Below are 26647 nucleotides of genomic sequence, written 5' to 3' on the forward strand. Positions count from 1 at the left end.
TAACAGTAATTTCTGACAAAATATAGGGCTGCACTGCGCTTGGGATGATTATGATTATTATTAACCCCTTAAGCCCCAAGGGTGGTTTGCACGTTAATGACCGGGCCAATTTTTACAATTCTGACCACTGTCCCTTTATGAGGTTATAACTCTGGAACGCTTCAACTGATCTTGGCGATTCTGACATTGTTTTCTCGTGACATTCCCCACATGTCTACTTTACATCAGAACAATTTTGGAACCAAAATTTTTTTTTGTTAGGGAGTTATAAGGGTTAAAATTTGACCAGCAATTTCTCATTTTTACAACACCATTTTTTTTTAGGGACCACATCTCATTTGAAGTAATTTTGAGGGGTCTATATGACAGAAAATACCCAAGTGTGACACCATTCTAAAAACTGCACCCCTCAAGGTGCTCAAAACCACATTCAAGAAGTTTATTAACCCTTCAGGTGTTTCACAGGAATTTTTGGAATGTTTAAATAAAAATGAACATTTAACTTTTTTTCACACAAAATTTACTTCAGCTCCAATTTGTTTTATTTTACCAAGGGTAACAGGAGAAAATGGACCCCAAAAGTTGTACAATTTGTCCTGAGTACGCTGATACCCCATATGTGGGGGTAAACCACTGTTTGGGCGCATGGCAGAGCTCGGAAGGGAAGGAGTGCCGATTGACTTTTCAATGCAAAATTGACTGGAATTGAGATGGGACGCCATGTCGCGTTTGGAGAGCCCCAGATGTGCCTAAACAGTGGAAACCTCCCACAAGTGACACCATTTTGGAAAGTAGACCCCCTAAGGAACTTATCTAGATGTCTGGTGAGCACTTTGAACCCCAAGTGCTTCACAGAAGTTTATAATGTAGAACCGTAAAAATAAATATTTTTTTCACAGAAATGATCTTTTCGCCCCCAATTTTTTATTTTCACAAGGGAAAAAGGAGAAATTGGACTCCAAAAGTTGTTGTGCAATTTGTGCTGAGTATCCTGATACCCCATATGTGGGGGTAAACCACTGTTTGGGCACACAGCAGAGCTCAGAAGGGAAGAACCGTTTTACATTTTCAATGCAAAATTGGCTGGAATTGAGATCGGACACTATGTCGCATTTGGAGAGCCCTGATGTGCCTAAACAGTGGAAACCCCCCAATTCTAACTCCAACCCTAACCCCAACACGCCCTTAACCCTAATCCCAACCCTAAACACAACTCTAACCCCAACACACCCCTAACCCTAACACACTCCTAACCCTAATCCCCTAATACCCTAATCACCCTAAAAGGACCCTAATCACAAAAATGATCTTTTCGCCCCCAATTTTTTATTTTCCCAAGGGTAAGAGAAGAAATTGGACCCCAAAAGTTGTTGTGCAATTTGTCTTGGGTACGCGGATACCCCATATGTGGGTGTAAACCACTGTTTGGGCGCATGGTAGAGCTCGGAAGGGAAGGAGCGCCGTTTGACTTTTCAATGCAAAATTGACTGGAATTGAGATGGGACACCATGTCGCGTTTGGAGAGCCCCTGTTGTGCCTAAACATTAAACCCCCCCACAAGTGACACCATTTTGGAAAGTAGACCCCCCTAAGGAACTTATCTAAATGTGTTTCGAGAGCTTTAAACCCCCAAGTGTTTCACTACAGTTTATAACGCAGAGCCGTGAAAATAAAAAAAATATTTTTTTCACAAAAATGATTTTTTAGCCCCCAGTTTTGTATTTTCAGAAGGGTAACAGGATAAATTGGACCCCAAAAGTTGTTGTCCAATTTGTCCTGAGTACGCTGATACCCCATATGTGGGGGGAACCACCGTTTGGGCGCATGGCAGAGCTCGGAAGGGAAGGAGCGCCATTTGGAATGCAGACTTAGATGGATTGGTCTGCAGGAGTCACATTGCATTTGCAGAGCCCCTGATGTACCCAAACAGTAGAAACCCCCATAAATGACCCCATATTGGAAACTAGACCTCCCAAGGAACTTATCTAGATGTGTTGTGAGAACTTTGAACCCCCAAGTGTTTCACTACAGTTTACAACGCAGAGCCGTGAAAATAAAAAATCTTTTTTTCCCACAAAAATGATTTTTAGCCCCCCAAATTTTTATTTTCCCAAGGGTAACAAGAGAACTTGGACCCCAAAAGTTGTTGTCCAATTCGTCCCGAGTACGCTGATACCCCATATGTTGGGGTAAACCCCTGCTTGGGCGCACGGGAGAGCTCGGAAGGGAAGGAGCACTGTTCTACTTTTTCAACGCAGAATTGGCTGGAATTGAGATCGGACAACATTGTCGGGTTTGGAGAGCCCCTGACGTGCCTAAACAGTGGAAACTCCCCAATTCTAACTGAAACCCTAATCCAAACATGCCCCTAACCCTAATCCCAACGGTAACCCTAACCACACCCCTAACCCTGACACACCCCTAACTCTAATCCCAACCCTAATCCCAACCGTAAATGTAATCCAAACCCTAACCCTATCTTTAGCCCCAGCCCTAACCCTAACTTTAGCCCCAACCCTAACTTTAGCCCTAACCCTAACCCTAGCCTTAACCCTAGCCCTAACGGGAAAATGGAAATAAATACATTTTTTTTATTTTATTATTGTTCCCTAACTAAGGGGGTGATGAGGGGGGTTTGATTTACTTTTATAGTGTTTTTTATAGCGGATGTTTAAGATTGGCAGCAGTCACACACTAAAAGACGCTTTTTATAGCAAAAAAGTTTTTGCACCTCCACATTTGGAGACCTATAATTTTTCCATATTTTGGTCCACAGAGTCATGTGAGGTCTTGTTTTTTGCGGGACGAGTTGATGTTTTTATTGGTAACATTTTCGGGCTCGTGACATTTTTTGATCGCTTTTTATTCTAATTTTTGTGAGGCAGAATGACCAAAAACCCACTATTCATGAATTTCTTTTGGGGGGGCGTTTATACCGTTCCATGTTTGGTAAAATTAATAAAGCAGTTTTGTTCTTTGGGTCAGTATGATTACAGCGATACCTCATTTATATCATTTTTTTATGTTTTGGCGCTTTTATACGATAAAAACTATTTTATAGAAAAAATAATTATTTTGGCATCGCTTTATTCTGAGGACTATAACTTTTTTATTTTTTTGCTGATGATGCTGTTTGGCGGCTCGTTTTTTGAGGGACAAGATGATGTTTTCAGCGGTACTATGGTTATTTATATCCGTCTTTTTGATCGCATGTTATTCCACTTTTTGTTCGGCAGTATGATAATAAAGCGTTGTTTTTCGCCTTTTTTTTTTTTACGGTGTTCACTGAAGGGGTTATCTAGTGGGACAGTTTTATAGGTCGGGTCATTACGGACGCGGCGTTACTAAATATGTGTACTTTCATTGTTTTTTTTTATTTAGATAAAGAAATGTATTTATGGGAATAATATTTTTTTTCTTTATTTAGGAATTTTTTATTTTTTTTTTACACATGTGGAAATTTTTTTTTTATACTTTTTTACTTTGTCCCGGGGGGACATCATAGATCGCTGATCTGACAGTTTGCACAGCACTCTGTCAGATCGGTGATCTGACTTACAGCGCTCCTGGCTTACCAGCGCCTGCACTGAGCAGGCGCTTGGTAAGCCACCTCCCTGCAGGACCCGGATGCAGCCCTGCGGCCATTTTGGATCCGGGGCCTGCAGGGAGAGGAGGTAAGAGACGCTTGGAGCAACGCAATCACATCGCGTTGCTCCGAGGGTCTCAGGGAAGCCCGCAGGGAGCCCCCTCCCTTCGCGATGCTTCCCTATACTGCCGGAACACTGCGATCATGTTTGATCGCAGTGTGCTGGGGGTTAATGTGCCGGGGGCGGTCCGTGACCGCTCCTGGCACATAGTGCCGGATGTCAGCTGCGATAGTTAGCGGACTCCCGGCCGCGCTCCCCCCGTGAGCGCGGCCGATCGCATATGACATACTATCCCGTCACTGGGAATTAAGTCCCAGGTCACTTTGACGGGATAGTACGTCATATGGGATTAAGGGGTTAACCCTTGTGTACCTGATAAATTTGCAGCAAACACAAATTACATTTTTAACACTAAAATGTCATATTTCCATGTCTCAATTTTATAAAATTCTTAAAATTCTATGAGGCATCTATAGGTTCAAAATACTCACCCACCCGTAGATGAATTCCTTGAGGGGGGTCTAGTTTCCAAAATGGGGTCACTTACTGTTTTTTTTTTTTTTTTTTGCAGTTTTCACATGTCATGGGCTTTTCAAATGCAACATAGCATTCACAATCTATCCCAGGCAAATACCGCTCTTTCCTTTCCTAGCCCTGCTGTGTGACCAAACAGAAGTTTTTGACCACATATTGGGTATAGTTACGTTGGGTACAAATTGTGCAACAAATTATGGGGTCCGTTTTCTCCTATTATCCATTGTGAAAATTACAAATTTGAGGCTAAAACAACATTTTCTTGAAAAAAATTAACATTTTCAATATGACGACCTAATGTTTTGAAATTCTGTGTAGTACCTGTGGGTTCAAAATGCTCACTATACCCCTGGATAAGATCCAGGAGGGGTGCAGTTTCCAAAATTGGGTCAACTGTAAGGGGGGGGGGGGGGGATGTTCCACTGTTTAGGCACATCAGGGGCTCTCCAAACGCAACATCACGCCTGCAGACCATTCCCATCAAAGTCTGAGTTCCAAAATGTCACTCCTTCCTTCCCTGCCGTGCGCCCTAACGGTTAACAGTGGTATTCCTCTACATATGGGGTATCGGCGTACTCAGGAGAAATTGCACAACAGTTTATGTGGACTATTTTCTCTTGCTACCATTGTGAAAATAAAAAAATAGGGGCTAATAGTACATTTTTATGGGTGAAATGTGATTTTGAATTTTCAGAGCTCCACGTTATAAAATTCTGTGAAGCACCTGAGGGTTCATGGTGCTGATGACACATCTAGATAAGTTCTTTGAAGGGTCTAGTTTCCACTTTCACTGGTGGCGGTTTCCATTTTTTAGACACCTCAGGGGAGCTCCAAACACGACACGGCGTCTGCTCTCGATTCCAGTCAGTTTTGCGTACAAAAAGTCAAATGGCGCTCCTTCTCGTCCGAACTCTGCTATCCACCCAAATAGTAGTATTCCTCCACATATGGGGTATCAGCGTACTCAATAGAAAATGTACAAAAAATTTTTGGGTCCATTTTCTCTTGTTACTCTTGTGAAAATAACAAATTTGAAGCTAAAGTAAAATTTTTGTGGAAAAAAAATGTAGTGTTCATTTTTTCCTTCCACATTGCTTTAGTTCCTGGAAAAGTTAATAAACTTCTTGAATGTGGTTTTGAGGACTTTGAGGGGTGCAGTTTGCAGAATGGTGCCATTTTTGGGTATTTTCTGTCATACAGGCCCCCCAAAGTCACTTCAAATGTGATGTGGTCCCTAAAACAATATTTTTGTAAATTTTGCTGGAAAAATTAGAAATTGCTCATCAACCATTAACCCTTGTAACTTCCTAACAAAATGTTTTTTAAAAATGATAAAGATGTAAAGTAGACATGTGGGAAATGTTATGTATTAACTATTTGGGGGGACATAACTGATTTAGGGCATGTGCACACGTTGCAGATTTGCCTGCGGATTTTTCAGCACAGAATCTGCATCTCTTGGCAGAAAACGCAAGTAAAAATCCGAGCGGTTTTTTTTTGTGTGGATTTGATGCGTTTTTTGATGCATTTTTGAAAGCTAAATGAAGATCTATTATTGAACAAAAAAAGATTTGTGATGTAATTTCTTGTCCAACCTCTTTTACATTTGTCCAACACAAACTCCATTACACACAGATAGACAGACAGATAGATATGGGATAGAGGGATAGATAGATAGATCTTTAGAGAACATCTATCGATCTATGTATAGATCTATCTATCAATAAATCTATCTCATTCATTCTATCTTATTCCTTCGATCTATCTATCTATCAATCTATCTATCATATATCTCATTCCTTCTGTCTATCCCATTCCTTCTGTCAATCTATCGGTAGATAGCTAGATAGATATGGGCTAGATAGATGATAGATAGATGATAAAGAGATGGATCTATAGATTGATAGATAGAAGGAATGAGATAGATGATAGATAGATGATAGATAGATCTATAGATAGATAGTAGTCCAAAAAAGGAAGCAGAACACCACTGTCTGTGAATAAGGAGCTATTTTATTTAGCTCATGATGTCGACATTTTGGTTCAGTGTAGCGAACCAAAACATCGCCATCATGGGCTAAATAAAATAGCTCCTTATTCACAGACAGTGGGTGAATTTTCCTTTTTTGGACTACTACATGCAAGGTTTGGTATATGCCTGTGGAAGCTCTTTTGCACCCAGATTCTTTAAATGCTGAATGTGCTGCTCTATTTTTCTATTTCTTATAGATAGATAGATATATAAATCTATAGATAGATAGATCTATCGATCTATCTATGGATAGATATTTCTATGGATAGATATTTCTATGGAGAGATGTAGAAAGATATATGGATAGTTAGATAGATATATGATAGATATACAGTAATTATAAATATATCTATAGATAGATATATCCATATCTATCTCTATAGATATATCCACAGTTATATCTATAGATATATCCATATGTATCTCTATGGATATATCTACGGTTTTATCTACAGATATAGCTATATATCTACAGATGGATATCTATGGATATGTCTAGGGATATATCCCTAGATATATCTATAGATATATACATAGATATAGAATAGCAAGACCGATGTGTATTAATGAACAATATGTTTAATTAAAAAAAAAAAATAAAATAAAAAATGGTGTGGGCTCCCGCACAATTTTCTGCGCCAGAGGGGGAAAGCCGATGGCCAATAATTGTAGCTTGGGAAGGGGGTAATATCCATGGCCCCTTCCAAGACTATGAATATCAGTCCGCTGTCTGCATAGCCTTTTCTGGCTATTAAAATAGGGGGACCCCCCCCCCCCCAAAAAAAAAAAAAAAAAAAATGACATGGGGTCCCCCTATATTTTATAGCCAGAAAGGCTACGCAGACAGGCTGATGTTCATAGCCTAGGAAGGGGCCATGAATATTGCCCCCCCCCCCCCCCCCCCGGCTCAGATGATGCCTGCGCACACACACACACACACACACACACACACACACACTGACACAGTCCCGGCATACCCCTGTACAGCCCGCAGACCTCTGGACAGCCCCGGCAGACCCCCGGACAGCCCGCAGACCTCCCGCACACAGCCCCGCCGAACCCGCACAGAGCCCCGCAGATCCACACACACACAAACACGCAGACCCCGCCCACACACACGCAGACCCTGCCCGCACACACAGACACGCAGACCCCGCCCGCACACACAGACCCCGCCCGCACACACAGACACGCACACAGTCACCGCCCACACACTTCCCTACTCCCGGGCCGCAGCGTTTCTCACACCCACATCCGCAGCAAAACTTGCGATCTTTTTTACATCTGCGGTTTTGCTGCTGATTGGCCTGACGCAATGGAAGTCAATGGCTGCAGAAACACTGCAGATCCGCAAAAAGAATTGACATGCTGCGGAAAAAAAAAGCTGCAAATCCGTGTGTTTTTTTCCGCAGCAGGTGTACAGCGTTTTAGAATTTCCCATTGATTAACATTGTGTGCACAACGCACTGCGGATTTGAGGCAATTCCGCGAGTCCAAAAACGCCACTGAAACGCATCAAAAACCGCAACATGTGCACATACCCTTAAGGGCATAAAAATGAAAAGTTTTAAAATTGCTACATTTTCACCAAATGTCCACTATTTTCACAAATAAACGCAAGTCATATCGAAGAAATTTTAACACTATCATGAATTACAATATGTCACAAATACAATCTCAGAATCATTGAGATCCATTGAAGCGTTAAGGTACCGTCACACTAAACGATATCGCTAGCGATCCGTGACGTTTCAGCGTCCTGGATAGCGATATCGTTGTGTTTGACACGCAGCAGCGATCAGGATCCTGCTGTGATATCGCTGGTCGTTGATTTTAAAGTTCAGAACTTTATTTGGTCGTCCGATCGCTGTGTATCGTTGTGTTTGACAGCAAAAGCAACGATACCAGCGATGTTTTACAATGGTAACCAGGGTAAATATCGGGTTACTAAGCGCAGGGCCGCGCTTAGTAACCCGATGTTTACCCTGGTTACCAGTGTAAAATGTAAAAAAACAAACAGTACATACTCAACTTCGCGTCCCCCGGCGTCCGCTTCCTGCACTGACTGAACGCCGGCCGTAAAGTGAAAGCACAGCACAGCGGTGACGTCACCGCTCTGCTGTTAGGGCCGGCACTCAGTCAGTGCAGGAAGCGGACGCCGGGGGACGCGCAGGTGAGTATGTAGTGTTTGTTTTTTACATTTTACACTGGTAACCAGGTTAAACATTGGGTTACTAAGCGCAGCCCTGCGCTTAGCAACCCGATGTTTACCCTGGTTACCCAGGGACCTCGGCATCGTTGGTCGCTGGAGAGCGGTCTGTGACAGCTCTCCAGCGACCAAACAGCGACACTGCAGCGATCGGCATCGTTGTCTGTATCACTGCAGCGTCGCTTAGTGTGACGGTACCTTTACAGAGTTCTAACCACATAAACTGGCACTGGTCAGATTTCAAAAATTTAGCTTGGTAATTACAGTCAAAATTGACTCGGTCACAGAGGGGTTAAGGGTGCTTTCACAATTATTGTTTGTACATGTCCCCACTTAATTGTAAAGTGCTGTGGAATATGTTGACGCTATATAAATAGTAATTTTTGTAAAAATATTTTATAATTATATGTACCTGATCAAGTGATTGTGAAAGAGAGAAGCGCCATCTGCTGGTGAATGTGGCAGTCGGACTGAAGTATTGTGTTCCTTGAAGTGTGTGATGCAGATGATAAAGTTAACACTTGCACATGTGGAAGTTGGAGATGTGAGGCCTTTACAAACCATTGAGAATGTTTCAGAATATAATCATGGTAACAACAATTGTACGATAAATGTATCACGCTATTCTTTAAATGAAAGAATGTATAGATAAAATGTCGTATACACAGTAGAATCTACACAAAACACAATTTCACTGATTACAGAATCTTATCTGAACAATATACATATATTATCATCAGTGCCTAAGGATTTGTACACACACTGCAGTTATGTTACGATTTTCTGGATTCATATCAAGAACAGCTACCTAACAACCATATGTGAATAAACCTTAAAAGGAACCTGTCACCCCTCAGGCGTTTGTAACTAAAAGAGCCACCTTTTGCTGCACTAATGCTGCATTCTGACAAGGTGGCTCTTTTAGTTCGGGTCCCTGGCACTGCTGCAATAATCATTTTTGAAATTTGTCCCTCATACCGTGAAATCGCGACAGGGGCAGGTCTTTCCCTCCTAATCCAGACTCCTCACAGCCGTCACTCATGGCCTCTGCGCGCCGCCTCCACTTCCTTCATCAGCGTCCCCGGTGCCTGTGCTGTAAGGGCAGCGCAACTGCGCATGCCCGGAAATAAAAAAAATAATAACAGCGCAGGCGCCGGGGACGCTAATGAAGGAAGAGGAGGCGGCGCTCAGAGGCCACGAGTGACGGCTGTGGTGCGTCTGTGTTAGGGGGGAAAAGACCTGCTCCCGTGGTGATTTCGAGGTATGACGGAAAAATTTCAAAAATGATTATTGCAGAAGTGCCAGGGACCCGAACTAAAAGAGCCACCTTGTCAGAATGCAACATTAGTGCAGCACAAGGTGGCTCTTTTAGTTACAAACGCCTGAGGGGGGGTGACAGGTTCCCTTTAAAAGGGAACCTGTCACTAGGTTTCTTCTCCCATATAACACATGTAAGCCTCATTGCTAGAGAGAGCAAAAATAACCCCAAAATATTCTTTAACTACATAAATAGTAAGAAACTAAAAAATGATAGTGTTGGCCCCCTTAAAAATAGTCTGGGTGAAATGGTGGATGAGGATGAGGAAAAAGCCAATATGCTAAATGACTTTTTTTCATCAGTATTTACAAAACAAAATCCCATGGCAGCCAATATGACTAGTGATAAAAATTCCCCATTAAATGTTACCTGCTTAACCCAGCAGGAAGTACGGCGGCGTCTAAAAATCACAAAAATTGACAAATCTCCGGGCCCGGATGGGATACACCCCCGAGTACTGCAGGAATTAAGTACAGTCATTGATAGACCATTATTTTTAATCTTTAAAGAGTCCATAATAACAGGGTCTGTACCACAGGACTGGCGTATAGCAAATGTGGTGCCAATATTCAAAAAGGGGACAAAAACTGAACTCGGTAATTATAGGCCAGTAAGCTTAACCTCTACTGTAAGTAAAATCCTGGAGGGCATTCTAAGGGATGCCATGCTGGAGTATCTGAAGAGGAATAACCTCATGACCCAGTATCAGCACGGGTTTACTAGGGACCGTTCATGTCAGACTAATCTGATCAAATGCTATGAAGAGGTAAGTTCCGGTCTGGACCAAGGGAACCCAGTGGATGTAATGTATATGGACTTTTAAAAAGCTTTTGATACGGTGCCACACAAAAGGTTGATACATAAAATGAGAATAATGGGGATAGGGGAAAATATGTGCAAGTGGGTTGAGAGTTGGCTCAGGGATAGGAAACAAAGGGTAGTTATGGAGCACACTCGGACTGGGTCACGGTTAGTAGTGGGGTACCACAGGGGTCAGTATTGGGCCCTCTTCTTTTTAACATATTTATTAATGACCTTGTAGGGGGCATTCAGAGTAGAATTTCAATATTTGCAGATGACACTAAACTCTGCAGGGTAATCAATACAGGGGAGGACAATTTTATATTACAGGCTGATTAATGTAAACTAGAAGCTTGGGCTGATAAATGGCAAATGAGCTTTAATGGGGATAAATGTAAGGTCATGCACTTGGGTAGAAGTAATAAGATGTATAACTATGTGCTTAATTCTAAAACTCTGGGCAAAACCGTCAATGAAAAAGACCTGGGTGTTTGGGTGGATGACAAACTCATATTCAGTGGCCAGTGTCAGGCAGCTGCTACAAAGGCAAATAAAATAATGGGATGCATTAAAAGAGGAATAGATGCTCATGAGGAGAACATAATTTTACCTCTATACAAGTCACTAGTGCGACCACACTTAGAATACTGTGCACAGTTCTGGTCTCCGGTGTATAAGAAAGACATAGCTGAACTAGAGCGGGTGCAGAGAAGAGCGACCAAGGTTATTAGAGGACTGGGGGGTCTGCAATACCAAGATAGGTTATTACACTTGGGGCTATTTAGTTTGGAAAAACGAAGACTAAGGGGTGATCTTATGTTAATGTATAAACATATGAGGGGACAGTACAAAGACCTTTCTGCTGATCTTTTTAATCATAGACCGGTGACAGGGACAAGGGGGCATCCTCTACGTCTGGAGGAAAGAAGGTTTAAGCATAATAACAGACGCGGATTCTTTACTGTAAGAGCAGTGAGACTATGGAACTCTCTGCCGTATGATGTTGTAATGAGTGACTCATTGCTTCAATTTAAGAGGGGACTGGATACCTTTCTGGAAAAGTATAATGTTACAGGGTATATACACTAGATTCCTTGATAAGGCGTTGATCCAGGGAACTAGTCCGATTGCCGTATGTGGGGTCGGGAAGGAATTTTTTTCCCCATGATGGAGCTTACTCTTACCACATGGGGTTTTTTTGCCTTCCCCTGGATCAACATGTTAGGGCATGCTAGGCTATGGGTTGAACTAGATGGACTTAAAGTCTTCCTTCAACCTTAATAACTATGTAGCTATGTAACTATGTGGCAGCATTCTAGAATGCCATCTATATGTCCCCAATACGCTCTCCATAAAACAAAAAATAACTTTTATTTTACTCACCTACGGGGTGGTGCTATACGATTGGGAGTCGCTGTTCTGGATCCGACACCTCCTCTCTTCTTGCTTTATGAGGATGACATCTTGCTTACATACACACAGTATCCTCAGCATCGTGCCCCTGTACGGTCGAACTTCTCTGCTCCACTATGGGCAGATCAAAGTACTGTAATGCGCATGCGCGGGTAAATGTCAGTGGGCCGGCGCATGCGCATTACAATTCTTTGCTCTGCCCTCGGCAGGGAAGAGAAGTGTGACTGCCTAGGAGCGCGATACAGAGGACACTGTGTGGATGATGTAGAATACGTCCTCCGCACAAAGCAAGAAGACAGGAGGCGCCGGATCCAGACCAGAGACGCCCATCAGACCGGACCTCGCTGTAGGTGAGTATAATAAGAGCTATTTTTGTTTTCTGGAGACCACGTTGGGGACATAGAGACAACATTTTAGAATTATGTCACATAGGGCTTACAGGTGCAGGCCCATACTGTATATGGGAAAAACCTGGTGACAGGTTCCCTTTAAAGCGGTTTTCTGCATTTCTTTCTTCAGGAGCACACCGCTCTATGCATCCCAGCTACCTTCTTTCGAGGGGAGGTTCGATCCTGACGATTCCACTGGGTGTGTGGTCATGCCGCTGGTCTGAAATGTATGCTCACCCATGTTGCAAGCGTTGCCTCCGCAGCATCACAGGAGCGCTGGGGCACTGAAGCTATCTGACCAGCTGCAGAGCTGCGCTTACAAGCTCTATAGTAAACCGCTGGCGCTCCTTGCTTAGTAAACAGGCCACCGCTGCAGTCTATCAGAGGGAACCTAAGCAATGAGCAGTAAACTAGACAATTCAAAATCCCTCTGATCTTGAGAATGGGGAGGAATTTTAGTAAGAGGTAAATTGCAACGTTGCTTGTATTTTACATCCACTTTACAATTTCATCTATTTAAGAAGTTGAGGCAACTCCTTTTAAATGTAATATTCATGTATTAATAATATGTATCAAGCTTACATTACAAAAATAAATACATTCAGCTTTACATTTACACCGTGGTTTATTCCTACTAAATATATGCAGTGCTGGGTAGGGGACATTAAGACATGTTCAAACATAACTTTGTGGCCACAGAAAGACTTCGGCAGTGTTCACATTGCATTATGCTACCTATTCATTGTGGGCTTCTGCATCCCTAAACAATGGGATTCACACAGGCCCCTGATATAAACAATGGACTTGTCCAAGTCACGTTTTTGCCTTGTAGAGAAATTTATCTTTGAGTATGAAAATAAAGTGCTCCAAGGATGGAATCGGTCCTGGCTAACGCTTCAGTTTTCCTCACTAATCCCTGTATAACGTCTCCACGAGAGATGGGCGAATATGTTCGGGTCCCTCCTTATTCAGCAAGCTATAGGGCTTACCGAATAAGCTTCAGAGGGAACCCGGATACATGGAGCGCGCTGGCTGATCAGCTGCATGTGTCGCGGCTGTGTCACAGTCACAGATCATGCATGGAGAGCCTGCGTGTTGGGCCTGTGTGTTGGGCTCTCCATGCATGTACTGTGACAGTGAAACAGCCTCGACACATGCGGCGCTGGACAGCTGATCAGCCTGAGAGATCCAGGTAGCCGGATCCTCTCAGCAGCCTGTTAGGTAAGAACTATAGCTTGCCGAATATGGAGGGACCCGAACATATCCGCTCATCTCTAGCCTCCACCATTGTGATGGGCACTGAAGCCAAGTTTCTGTCCCTGTCATGAGGTAGAAGTTAGGGAAAACAGTTGGAGCACTTGCCAAGAACAGGACCACCCTTCAACTCCTCGCCAGATCATCAAAGGTGTTTTCATCTACAATTACTATCTGCGGCCACACAGGTATATTTGGGCACATCCCGTACCTGACCGTGTAGATGGTTCTGTGGGTATAAACTGTCTGACCACCTCTGGATTACATTATAATGGCTATTGCAGGTAGATCATAAGGACCATGAAATGGCCCTACATGGTCTGTAGCTGGTAAACTTTAGGTCCTTTCTTTAGAAGATATCCCTGGTCATTCAGTGAGCCCACAAAACTTTCAAAGTCTGGAACCTGAAAGGAAACAAATTAGAGAAAATAATCAATGCAGCAATGCTGGTGACATCACCCATTACCTCCTGCATATCTAGTAACATTTCTATGTAAAAAGCTACATAAAAAGTTTGTGCTGGCATCCAATTTCAGCCGCAATACGTCGAATTAAAAAAAAACAAACCGTTTCTCATAGACTTGCATTAGCGACGGATGGCCTCACGTTTCATCCGTCGTTCGGTGGATCTGTCAAAAATTGTTTGTCCGGCGGCCGGAAACAACGGACAAAGTAACGTTTTTTGTCTCCGTCGAAAAAACAGACAGCGACGGATCCGTCGCCGTCCGTCGTTTGCTAGAGCGGAAGCCTATGGCGCCAGATCCGTCCAATGACGGAATCCGGCGACAGATTCCATTTTTTTTTAACTGAGCATGCTCTGCTTTTTTTAGGATCCAATTAGCCAGCCCACCTAGTCGGATCTGTCAAAAATACAGATCCATCGCACCAGTTTTTCACAATCTGCAACAGATCTGTCGATCCAACGGATTGTGACTGACGGCAAAAAACTGATGTGTGAAAGGGGCCTAAAAACACTGACCTACAAGACTGGCCATAATGTCTCATTCATGCATCTCCTAAGTAATCTCCCGATACCTTCCCACATGTAATCTCCAGTCCTTGCAAGACTTCCTTCTCTGCTCCACCTCCAAGATTTTTCCTCAGCATCCCACCTCCTCTAGAGGACAGTACCTGATCTGTCCCCTCCCCGCCCCATGACACATGGGACACAAATATAAACAAGACACAAAAACAAAACAGGGGTAACAGAAAGCAACAAACATACAAACACTCACCAAAGGTAAAGAGGTATATAGACAAGGATAGGAATGTACCAACCAAATGGGAATAGGACAATGAGGAAAGCATACACCAAAAACAGCATACAACAATCTCCAATAACAACAGCAAACGCCTATTCAGCACAGCGTCTCCAACGAGCTAGGAAGCAAAGCTTTCACGGGAAAGAAAGAGAAGGTCTGACCGGGTTTTATAGGGAGAGGTAATGGCCAGATCAGAAGGAGCTGCAAGTTTCTGATCAGTATAGAAAGGGTCGTTAACCTCTTCAGCACCAAAGGAAACCAAATCCATTCAATATGGGGCACAAACACACAGGCTAAATGGAAGATCTGCGATTCACAATAAGTAGTGATCTTCTAACTTCAAATCTTTCAGGAAGACGTGACACACTTGTCACATTCATACAGTGTATGGCCAGCATTGAGGCTGTACGATATAGGAATGTCTTTAGATTGCATATAACCTGCATGCTGATTCCAAGGCGAAGAAAATAAATAACTCAAAATCTCCACAGAATAAGTGAAAGCGTCAGTGGGCAAAGTGGTTGGAGCACCTCAGATGGTGACATTGTAGGCTGTAGACTTTCCAGTAGAGAGGAGTTTTCAGGTTGGGTTAGAGGGTTTCAAATGTGGGAGACAATCAGGTGACATTGACAATGAATATCAAACCCTCTGAAAGTCTCACGTGTCATTGGGGATTGAAGATTTGTCATGCTTTTTTTTTTTTTTTTTGCTCCTCCAAGAAATAAAGCAATGCTAGAAATATCTGGTAGATTGTGAATATTTGCAGAGACAACGGTCAGGGAAACAACAGTCTAAATCAGCGTATGTTCACACAGAGATTTACGTGCAGTTTTTCAGCAAGCACTGAAATCCAAATAAAAAAAGATTCCCAAACTAGCTCCTATTGTTTTATATTGGAAATCTGTGTTGCTTTTCTCGCAGCTTTTTTTTTTAAAAAAATAAGTGACTTCACTGTGATGTCAGCCATGATAATTAGTGCAGACTAGCCCAACTGAATGCAGCCAATTCATGTGCAGTCACGAGACAGCTCAAACTGCAAAACACAGGTCATCCTCGGATTTCCTGCATGGATTCTGCTGCGAATACAGATCCAATTTTTCACAAGTCAAAAAACTTGTGTGTGAACATGCCCATACTGTGCTCCTGTCCTCTGATCTACCACAATCTATTGGATCCAGTAAATAATTGTCACCCTGTTTCCCCGATTCCGAAGAGTCCAGTCTCTAGTTATGTAGTCAGACATCCCCTTCCCTTGTCAGAGAATGGCTCAATAACAATGGAGAACGAGGACATATATTTAGTTTTCATTTTGGAGAGGCTCCGTGGAGTGGAGTCTAATGTGTCGCACTACCTGTATCTGCAGCTCCCTTGCAATCTGCCGAAGCTGTTGATAATCGAATAGATTATTGTAGGTTCTTTCTGCGATCCTATTAAGTGCGGAAACAAACTTCTTTGCTTGTGATCGATGGCTCATTCCAGAGCCGTGCTGAGATCTGTTGAAATCCAATTTCCCAAACTCATCGGAGTATGTTCCCAGTAGACTAGAGGGGATAAAAACATTAATTTAGGAAGAAAGTAAAGATGGGATTACTCTCTGCAGTCATAGCTAGAAAATGACCATCAATAATAGTAATGACCAACATCAGCGAGGAAAAGGCAACATCTGCCCATCTGTCTGTGAAACACCCAGCGCTGTGCTAGCTCCCCGCCATCCGTATGATCTTTGCATGTGTCCCCGTGCACATATCATTCCGGGGAATATGGAACACATGATGCAAATAAGACATTAGCAACAAATATTCTTCATAACTCATCAAATCCTGTAACATATTCCCTAGACTGGATAGTACAAGGATTAACAAAGACAACCAGAAAATGTGGAGCAAAAAGGAAAATTAAGTGGTAAGATGATTTTCTAGGACTTTTATTTCTTCGTTCCAGTGAATAGTGGGGTCACATTGTAGTGCTATGTAGCCGACGTCAGTGATGGAGCAACCCGCCTATTCACACGAGCGGGTGCCCAATCTGCATGGCAAGTGCCCACATTACAACACTATGTACTTATACAGGTGCGTCTCATAAAATTAGAATATCAAGAAAAAAAACACAAAAATTGAGCTTGGTTTGAGTTGGCATACATGCAGCACATAAACATATGTTCACATTGGCCATAAAGCGCACAAAACCTACAAGAAACATAATGATCAAAACCCTGCTGTAACTAAATAAGTAAAAAGCAAAAGTGCATTCAAAGAACTCAGGGTTCTTAGTAATACTGTTTTTGATCAAAAATGGCATAAAAGCCGCCATCCCACCGTCGACAAGGCGATTCTGATTGGGACGGTCCTACATTGTCTAATATTAACCCCTTTCTGCCAGCTGACGGAATAGTACGTCAGCTGGCAGTATCCCCCGCTTTGAGGTGGGCTCCGGCGATGAGCCCACCTCAAAGCCGCAACATATCAGCTGTTTTCAACAGCTGACATATGCCGCAATGGGCGCGAGCGAAATTGCGATCCGCCCACGCCCATTAACTAGTTAAATGCCGCTGTCAAACTCTTAACAGCGGCATTTAACAAGTACGCGCACTGCTGACCCATCATGTGATTGGGGGTCAACGGTGCATTGCCGTCACAACCAGAGGTCTTCTCGAGACCTCTATGGTTGTTGATGGCAGATTGCTATGAGCGCCACCCTGTGTTTAAAAATATTTAAAAAAAAAAGTTCAAATCACCCCCCCTTTACCCCAATCAAAATAAAACAATAAAAAAAAAAATCAAACCTACACATATTTAGCATAGCCGCGTTCAGAATCGCCCGATCAATGAAAAAAAAAAAAAAAGAATTAACTTAATCGCTAAACGGCGTAGCGAGAAAAAAAATCTAAATTATGTTTTTTTCTGTTGCCGCCACACTGCATTAAAATGCAATAACGGGCGATCAAAAGAACGTATCTGCACAAAAGTGGTATCATTAAAAACGTCAGCTCGGCACGCAAAATCACGGCCCCAGATTATGAAAAATGCAGACGCTACGTGTATCGGAAAATTGCGCTTTTTTTTTTTTTTTTTTTTTTTTAACAAATTTTGGATTTTTTTTTACCACTTAGATAAAAGAGAACCTAGACATTTTTGGTGTCTATGAACTCGTAATGACCTGGAGAATCGTAATAGTAGGTCAGTTTTAGCATTTAGTGAACCTAGCAAAAAAGCCAAACAAAAAACAAGTGTGGGATTGCACTGGTTTTGCAATTTCATCGCACTTGGAATTTTTTTCCCGTTTTCTGTTACACAACATGGTAAAACCAATGGTATTGTTCAACTCGTCCCGCAAAAAATAAGCCCTCACATGGCCATATTGACTGAAAAATAAAAAAGTTATGGCTCTGGAAAGAATGAGAGCAAAAAAACGAAAACAAAAAAAGCTCCGGGGGTTAAGGGGTTAAAAACCCTACCCTATGTCAAAGTTGACATCAGTGTGTGAATAAGGGCAGACAAAAGGACCGGGTCCCGACCTGTGGACACTGATCTGGGGAAGCCTTTAAAGGGAACCTGTCACCCCCAAAATCGATGGTGAGGTAAGGTCACCGTCATCAGGGGCTTATCTACAGCATTCTGTAATGCTGTAGATAAGCCCCCGATGTAACTTGAAAGAGGAGAAAAAGAGGTTAGATTATACTCACCCAGGGGCGGTCCCGCTGCTGCTCCGGGTCCGGTGCCTCCCATCTTCATTCCATGTCCTCTTCTGGTCTTCACGCCGCGGCTCCGGCACAGGTGTACTTTGTCTGCCATGTTGAGGGCAGAGCAAAGTACTGCAGTGCGCAGGCCTCTCTAACCTTTCCCGGCGCCTGCGCAATGCAGTACTTTACTCTGCCCTCAACAGGACAGACAAAGTACACCTGCGCCGGAGCCGCGGCGTGAAGACCAGAAGAGGACGTCATGGAATGAAGATCGGAGGCACCGGACCTGTAGCAGCAGCGGGACCGCCCCTGGGTGAGTATAATCTAACCTCTTTTTCTCCTCTTTCAGGTAACATCGGCGGCTTATCTACAGCACTACAGAATGCTGTAGATAAGCCCCTGATGACGGTGAGCTTACCTCACCATCGATTTTGGGGTAGGTTCCTTTTAAGGTTGATGCAGTAATTGATGCAAAAGTAGCCCCGACCAAGTATTGAGTGCATTTACTGAACATACATTTCAGTAGGCAAACATTTCGGATGTTAAAATCATTTTTCAAGCTGGTGTTATAAAGTATTCTAATTTACTGAGACAATGACTTTTGGATTTTCATTGGCTGTAAGCCATAATCATCAACATTAACAGAAATAAACACTTGAAATAGATCACTCTGTTTGTAATGACTCTGTATAATATATGAGTTTAATTTTTTGTATTGAAGAACTGAAATAAATAAAATTTTTGATGATATTCTAATTTAGTGAGAAACACTTGTATATAGCAGTATTTGTATAGTCCATGCATCTCTGTTATATGTGTCTATGTGCTGTTTTCCTTTTGGACATAAAAGAGGAAAAACACAGGTGTAAAACTCCATGTAAAAAATGGATTCTACATATAATTGTCCAATAAAAGTTGTATGAACAGTTCAAGAATTTTGTGAAACAGATGCTGCACTTGTAATTCTGAGTCTTCATCGAAGTTCTCCTGGTAAAGAAACGCTCTCGGACTTCGATGGGGCCCAATCTGCTGTTAACTATACAGCTAGTGGCCTGAACAACACAATGCAGGAGAAAAAAAAAAGCAAAGAACATAAACCTTCCAACAGCAGAAGAAAAGCTGAACTCAATGAGCCCGATTCATCAAGACCGTCGCTGTTGATAGCTCTTCATGAATCTGCAGCATCTGTAGACTGGTGTGAGCTACGCCAAAAATCTTACTCCAATCAGTGCGATGTCTGGACTACGGCATGTCCCAGCTCATCATGCATCAGACGACCTGTGGCATTGCGCCCCTGTTGGCCTCATCCCACCCCATCTCCATCCATTATGTCAGAGTTGGAAAAACAGGCATGAAAACAGCCTAAGGTTGTAAAAATCTGGCACAATTCCAAATTGCATCTAAATTTTGTGATTATTCAAAGCTTTTACAGCAGAATTCTGGTGTGGACGCTTTCATGAAACGGGACCAATGGGTTTTTTTTTACTTATATAACGTGTTAATCAGACTCGTGCATTCTTCTACACCCAATGTCCCGACTCTTCACACTTTTACAACCGCGCTCAATAACAGTTTAGAAAAAAGTTGTTGTTTTTCCAAATGAGAATGAAGTTACTGTATATTTCAAAAACTATTTCGGCAGCTCTATAAGAAAAGGGGTTGTCATTAACTAATCAGATGAAATGTATAAATTTATCATGCAAAATTCAGAATGTAAAAAACTGGTTACCTGTATTTCATTACTTGTACGACATCTTCAGCGTCTTCCCTGGTGGCCTCTTCCCTCAGTTCTAATCTGGCCCGGGCCTGTGTAAAATACAAGACGTTTAAAGCACCACTCCAGAGTTTGTTTGTTTTTTTTCACCGCTGGAGTGGCGCTTTAAATCTAAGCCACCAGCCCCTGATCATATACTCATCCTCCAGCGTCTTCACAGTTCCAGTGCCACTTCGGGCCCACAATGCATTCTTGCGTGTGCAGCTTCTGACTGGCCGGAAGTCATAAGCTACGTCAAACGCTCTCAATGCAAGTCCATGAGAGCCAGAACGAGGACAGAATGAGGCTCTCATAGACGTACATTAATTAGTGACCTTCGGCTTGCTCCATGAAACCCTGGAGCAGCTGGCAGGTCACAAACTGCAGGAGACAGACTGGACTGGCGATAAAAACATATGAAAAACCCTGGAAGGTGAGTATCAGACAGGGAGCAGGGGACTTAGATTTTAAGCACTATTCCAGCAGTGAAATAAATAAAAAAACGCTGGTGCTTTAAGTTTTTGCAAATAAATTATTCTATGGCAATTTACTCCAAATGTAACCGGAAAAGAAGTGTGGACTAGTGTAGTCACATTTATGGAGACAACCTTTGTCCATCTGCAATATCAGAGCATACGGACATCATAGAGGTGGGTTGTCAGCCTAGGACCCTTCTCTATAAGCCTGAACAGAGAGTTCCTCTGTATAAGCAATCTGTGTTCGAGCAGATGTCAGCCATTCTTTTATCACATAGACAGCTATTCATCTAAATGGCCACCGTGTAAGACTATAGGCTGGGTATCTCTCCTGCCGACTGCAGCAAAAGTTAGATGTTTGCTGCTGTCGGCAGGAGAGAGACCCAGACCAGCACACTGCCCTAATGATTTCATTCTGAAAGTCATTGTCTCAGATATCTACAAAATTAGGTTTGCTTTTGCTGTACTGTACTAGGAAAGCTAGGTATCTGTCACTATAAATGTAGACACCCGTGTCAGTATTTCATTTTTAGAATAATAAATATATATGCATGAAAAGAATAAAAAATATATATATAAATATATATTACAATAATATAAAATAAACAATATTAGTAGAAACTGTTGTGTGTGGTTTCTGTGTTGTGCAGGTTGGATACATCACATTCAGTGTTGGGTTTCCGCACCTCTGTTAACCGTATTAACGACTCCAGTTGTCTGGTTGTTATAGGAGTGCTGTCTATGCCTTGGTTCTGTTTCCTGAGCTCCAGGTAGAAGTTCTGGAGAACCTGAGCTGCATCCAGTGACAGTTTCGGCTGGACATACTGTCGGGCATATCCAATGTACTTTCTTAACAGCTGATGTGGAATTGCATCAATATGTTCCCCGGGCCGAACCTAAAATAAACCAAAAGCAGCTTTTATTTTCGTGCACTACATTTCTTACTTAGATCTTCTGTATATGGAATTCATTTACATTTAACAATACCTTCAATCTGTCTTTCAGTGGCCTGTCGGAAGTCACTTCTAGGACAGAGATGTTGGAGCCCTGCGTGTCTGTCCGTGTTACACTTGCACCACATATGACGTTCTTTGACCCGGACCTCATGGCCATGACATGTTCTGACAGTAAATGATCGTGGTCTTCATTAGGGGTATCAAGCAGGATGAACACCAAGTCAAAACGTGACAATAAAGCGCTTCCCATTCTGCGGAACAAACAGAAAATATCGGCAAAGTAAAGTTTATTCTACATTTTCTGCAGGAACATTATATAGTTTGGCCTCTCTGTGCCATAGGTTATGCCTGAGAGCCGTGCAAGGAAGCTGCCTGGGAGAAAACATGCCAAAAAGAAAGAATCAAAAAACGGAATCCCGAAGGTAAATTAACATTACAGGCATCATCTGCTTTAATGTCACAGTGGAGCATGAATCCTCAGCCTGCTCAACATTGGGCAATATGCTGGAGAGGAACGGCCATCTACCACGATCAGCAACGTTAAGTGCTGAAAGACTTTCTAGCTTGTTCATAACTTGTTCTAATCCTCTATATTGTTAAATTGCATATTTACTAACCCTTTAGATGTTATTGTTGTAAATAAATATCAATCTATCAACCCCTGTCTGTTTCCGCCTCGTGATCTCTGTACGTCGCATTCAGGCACCTGCTCTACATCTCCGCCAGATAAATAGACATGCCGCAGTCTGAAAAGAAGCGCTGCATGTCCGTCTCCCCAGGTGATTTCTTGGAATCCCATCCACTATGCTGTAACATCTGGATGCTGCGGGTTGGACGCTGCACAAGTACGTTTACTGATTGTGTGCACATAATCCTACAGAACATATCCTCATTTCTTATGCCTTCTGGATGGTTAGGAAAAATTAGTAACTTTGCTTTAGGTCCCCAGATCACAATAAGTGATTTTCTGACACAAACAACATATAGCAATATTTTGTTTTCAGCTTGAAGTCGCATCAATTGCCCTGTAGAGGTCACTCTCGCTATGTTTTTCTGGCAGATACAATTATATTGGCGACTATGGAAAAAACTCCATATATTCCACCTTCATTTATGAGCCCCATTGTCACATTATTTGGCTTTACGCACCAGACTGTTGCTTTCTAGTGTTCTGAGGTTATATTTCCAAGTGTATTTTTTAATTTGCCCTTGTTCCCATGAAGTAGAAGGTTACGATGATACAGATTTAGGCAAACACAAGTTATGTAAATAACTGACTGAAAAAGTATTCATACCCCGTGAACTTTTCCACATTTTATTCACGTTACACCCACAAACGTAAATGTTTTTATTGGGATTTTATGTGATATACCAACACAAAGTAACATGTATTCCTGAAGTGTAAAGGAAGTGACACATGGCTTTCTAACTATTTTAAACATATAAATCTGAAAATTGTGACGTGCATTTGTATTCAGCCTCCCTGAGTCAATACTTTGTAGGAACACTTTTTTTTGCAATTACTGCTGCGAGTGTTTTGGAGTATTTCTCTATCAGCTTTACATTCTCAGTGGGATTTAGGTCTGGACTGTAACTGGGCCATTCACACACATTTTAGTTCTGGCAGGATGTTTAGGGTCATTGTCCTGCTGGAAGGCAGAATCTACAGTTTAAAAATTTTTTGCAGCATCTAACAGGCTTTCCTCCAGGATTGCCCTGTATTTACTTCCATCCAGCTTCCCATCAACTGAGCAGCTTCACTGTCCCTACTGAAGAAAGGCCTACCTACAGCATGATGCTGCCACCACCATGTTTGATAGTGAGGATGGTGATTTCAGGGTCATTTGCAGTGTTAAGTTTTCAGCCACACATAAAGCTTTGCAATTAGCCCTAAAAATTATATTTTTGTCTCATTTGACCAGGGCACCCTCTTCCACATGCCACGTAGAGGACACAGCTAGCATGTGAACCTTCTCCCATGTGCTAGCTGTGTCGAATTAATGGCTTTTTGCAAATGGGAGTTCTTATGGCTTACTTTCAAAACTACCTTTCATCTTGCCACTCTAACACAATGGCCAGATTTGTGGAGCATTAAGCTAGTAGTTGTCCTGTGGACAGATTCTCCCACTTGAGCTGTGCATCTCTGCGGCTCCTCCAGACCATGGGCCCCTTGGCTGCTTCTCTAATTAGTGCTCTCCATGCATGGGATGTCAGTTTATGTGGACGGCAATGTCTTGGTGCGTTTACGGTTGTGTCTTGCACCTTCCATTTTTGGATGATGGGCTGAAATGTGCCCCGTGAGATATTCAGAGCTCGGGCTATATTTTGATAACCTAACCCTGCTTTACTCTTCTCCATAACTTTATCCCTGACCTGTCTATTGTGTTCCTTGGTTTTCATTATGTGATTTGATACCCCTTATCTCAAATATCCCTCTGAAGCATTCACAGAACAGCTGTAGTTATACCGAGAATAAATTACACACAGGTTGACTTCAGTTACTAATTATGTGACTTACGGAGGCAATTGATCACTCAGGATTATATTTAGAGGTATGAGACTACAGGGGGCCGAATACAAATGCACGTCAGTTGTGAAATTTATATTTTTTAAATATTTAGAAAACCATGTATCATTTCCTTTACACTTCACAAATACTTGCTACTTTGTGTTGGTATATCACGTGAAATCCAAATAAAAAATCATTTTAGTTTGTGAGTATGTGAAAAAAATTTGGAAAAGTTCAGGGAGTATAAATACTTTAAGGCAATGTACAGAGAAGGGAGGACAATGCTACCTCCACATCCTTCTGAGAATACTAGGATCTGTTGGGAAACTTCATGATCATTATTACTTTTCAAGGGGTTGTACGGTTTAAAATTTGACGTAGCTATTTGGTTGCAGATACCGTATATACTCGAGTATAAGCCGAGATTTTCAGCCCTTTTTTTGGGCTGAAAGTCCCCCTCTCGGCTTATACTCGAGTCATACCCAGGGGTCAGCAGGGGTGGGGGAGCGGAGCTGTGTAATTATACTCACCTGCTCCTGGCGCGGTCCCTGGTTCCCTGTCGCCGCAGCTTCTTCCTGTACTGAGCGGTCACATGGTACCGCTCATTACAGTAATGAATATGCAGCTCCACCTCCCATAGGGGTGGAGCTGCATGCTCATTACTGCAATGAGCGGTAACGGTGACTGCTCAGTACAGGAAGAAGCTGCGGCGCTGGGGAAGCAGGGACTGCACAGCGCCAGGAGCAGGTGAGTATAACGGGGAGGGGGAGCGCAGCGCGATATTCACCTGCTCCTCGTTCCGGCGCCGCTCCGTCTTCAGCGTCTTCTGCAGTGACGCTCAGGTCAGAGGGCGCGGTGATGTGGTTAGTGCGCGCCCTCTGCCTGAACGTCAGTGCAGAAGACGCTGAAGATGGAGCGGCGCCGGAACGAAGTCAGGTGAATATTGAAAGTGCCGAGGGCCTGAGCGACGGAGAGGTGAGTATGTGATTTTTTTTTTATCTCAGCAACAGCAAATGGGGCAAGTGTCTGTATGGAGCATCTTATGGGGCCATAACGTTTTGCAGCACTATATGGGGCAAGGGTCTGTATGGGGCCATAATTAACGTTTGTGCAGCATTGTATGGGGCAAGTGTCTGTATGGGGCCATAATTAACGTTTGTGCAGCACTATATGGGGCAAATATCTTTATAGAGCATCTTATGGGGCCATAATTAACGTTTGTGCAGCATTGTATGGGTCAAATGTCTGTATGGGGCCATAACGTTTGTGCAGCACTATATGGGGCAAATATCTTTATGGAACATCATATGGGGCCATAATTAACGTTTGTGCAGCATTATATGGGACAAATGTGTCTATGGAGCATCTTATGGGCCATTATTAACCTTTATGCAGGATTATATGGGGCATATTTTAATATGGAGCATCTTATGGGGCCATCATAAACTTTATGGAGCATTATATGGGGCTCCTGATTCAATATGGATATTCAAAAACACAACCTACTGATGTCTCAATTAAAGGGAACCTGTCACCACGTTTTTGGAAGATGGGATAAAAATAGCGTTAAATAGGGGCAGAGGTGGGCGTTACATTAGTGTGTGTGTTATGCGTTTATTACCCACCTAAGTTGCCGAAATAACTTTGCAAAGTCTCCGTTTTCGCCTGTCAATCAGGCTGGTCAGGTCACATGGGCGTGGTGTCTTCACCCAGATTTGGCGTAGTTTTCCGTTGGTGGCGTAGTGGTGTGCGCATGCCCAAAGTCCGGAATCCTCTTCCAGGGGATTTAAAATAGCGCGGTGTTCGTTATTGCATTGGTGATCGGTGGGCGCGGCCATCTTCCTTTGGCCGCGCGTGCGCAGAAGCGGCGCTCTGCTGGCCGCGGCTTCAGGAAAATGGCCGCGGGATGCCGCGCGTGCGCAGATGGATATCGCGGCGGCCATTTTCCTGAAGCCGCGGCCAGCAGAGCGCCGCTTCTGCGCACGCGCGGCCAAAGGAAGATGGCCGCGCCCACCGATCACCAATGCAATAACGAACACCGCGCTATTTTAAATCCCCTGGAAGAGGATTCCGGACTTTGGGCATGCGCACACCACTACGCCACCAACGGAAAACTACGCCAAATCTGGGGGAAGACAACGCCCATGCGACCTGACCAGCCTGATTGACAGGCGAAAACGGAGACTTTGCAAAGTTATTTCGGCAACTTAGGTGGGTAATAAACGCATAACACACACACTAATGTAACGCCCACCTCTGCCCCTATTTAACTCTATTTTTATCCCATCTTCCAAAAACGTGGTGACAGGTTCCCTTTAATTTTTCTCTTATTGGTATCTATTTGTATTTTTGACATTTACCGTTAGCTGCTGCATTTTCCACCCTAGGCTTATACTCGAGTCATTAAGTCTTCCC

General features: G+C 43.0%; 1 protein-coding gene across 2 annotated transcripts in view; it reads right to left on the reverse strand.

Moving 5' to 3' along the window:
* Positions 1-12949: 12949 nt before the first annotated feature.
* Positions 12950-26647, reverse strand: part of MCM8 (minichromosome maintenance 8 homologous recombination repair factor) — an 82616-nt gene continuing 68918 nt past the window's right edge. For both annotated transcript variants that reach the window (XM_077282651.1, XM_077282650.1), the window contains 5 exons: positions 21755-21974; positions 21454-21663; positions 20268-20344; positions 16211-16400; positions 12950-14001 (listed from right to left, as the gene is read on the reverse strand). In XM_077282651.1, coding sequence (XP_077138766.1) covers positions 13909-14001; positions 16211-16400; positions 20268-20344; positions 21454-21663; positions 21755-21974 — 790 coding nt within the window. In that variant the 3' untranslated portion in view covers positions 12950-13908. The remainder of the gene's footprint in view (positions 14002-16210; positions 16401-20267; positions 20345-21453; positions 21664-21754; positions 21975-26647) is intronic.

This window comes from Ranitomeya variabilis, chromosome 2, assembly GCF_051348905.1.
Source record: "Ranitomeya variabilis isolate aRanVar5 chromosome 2, aRanVar5.hap1, whole genome shotgun sequence".
NCBI lineage: Eukaryota > Metazoa > Chordata > Amphibia > Anura > Dendrobatidae > Ranitomeya > Ranitomeya variabilis.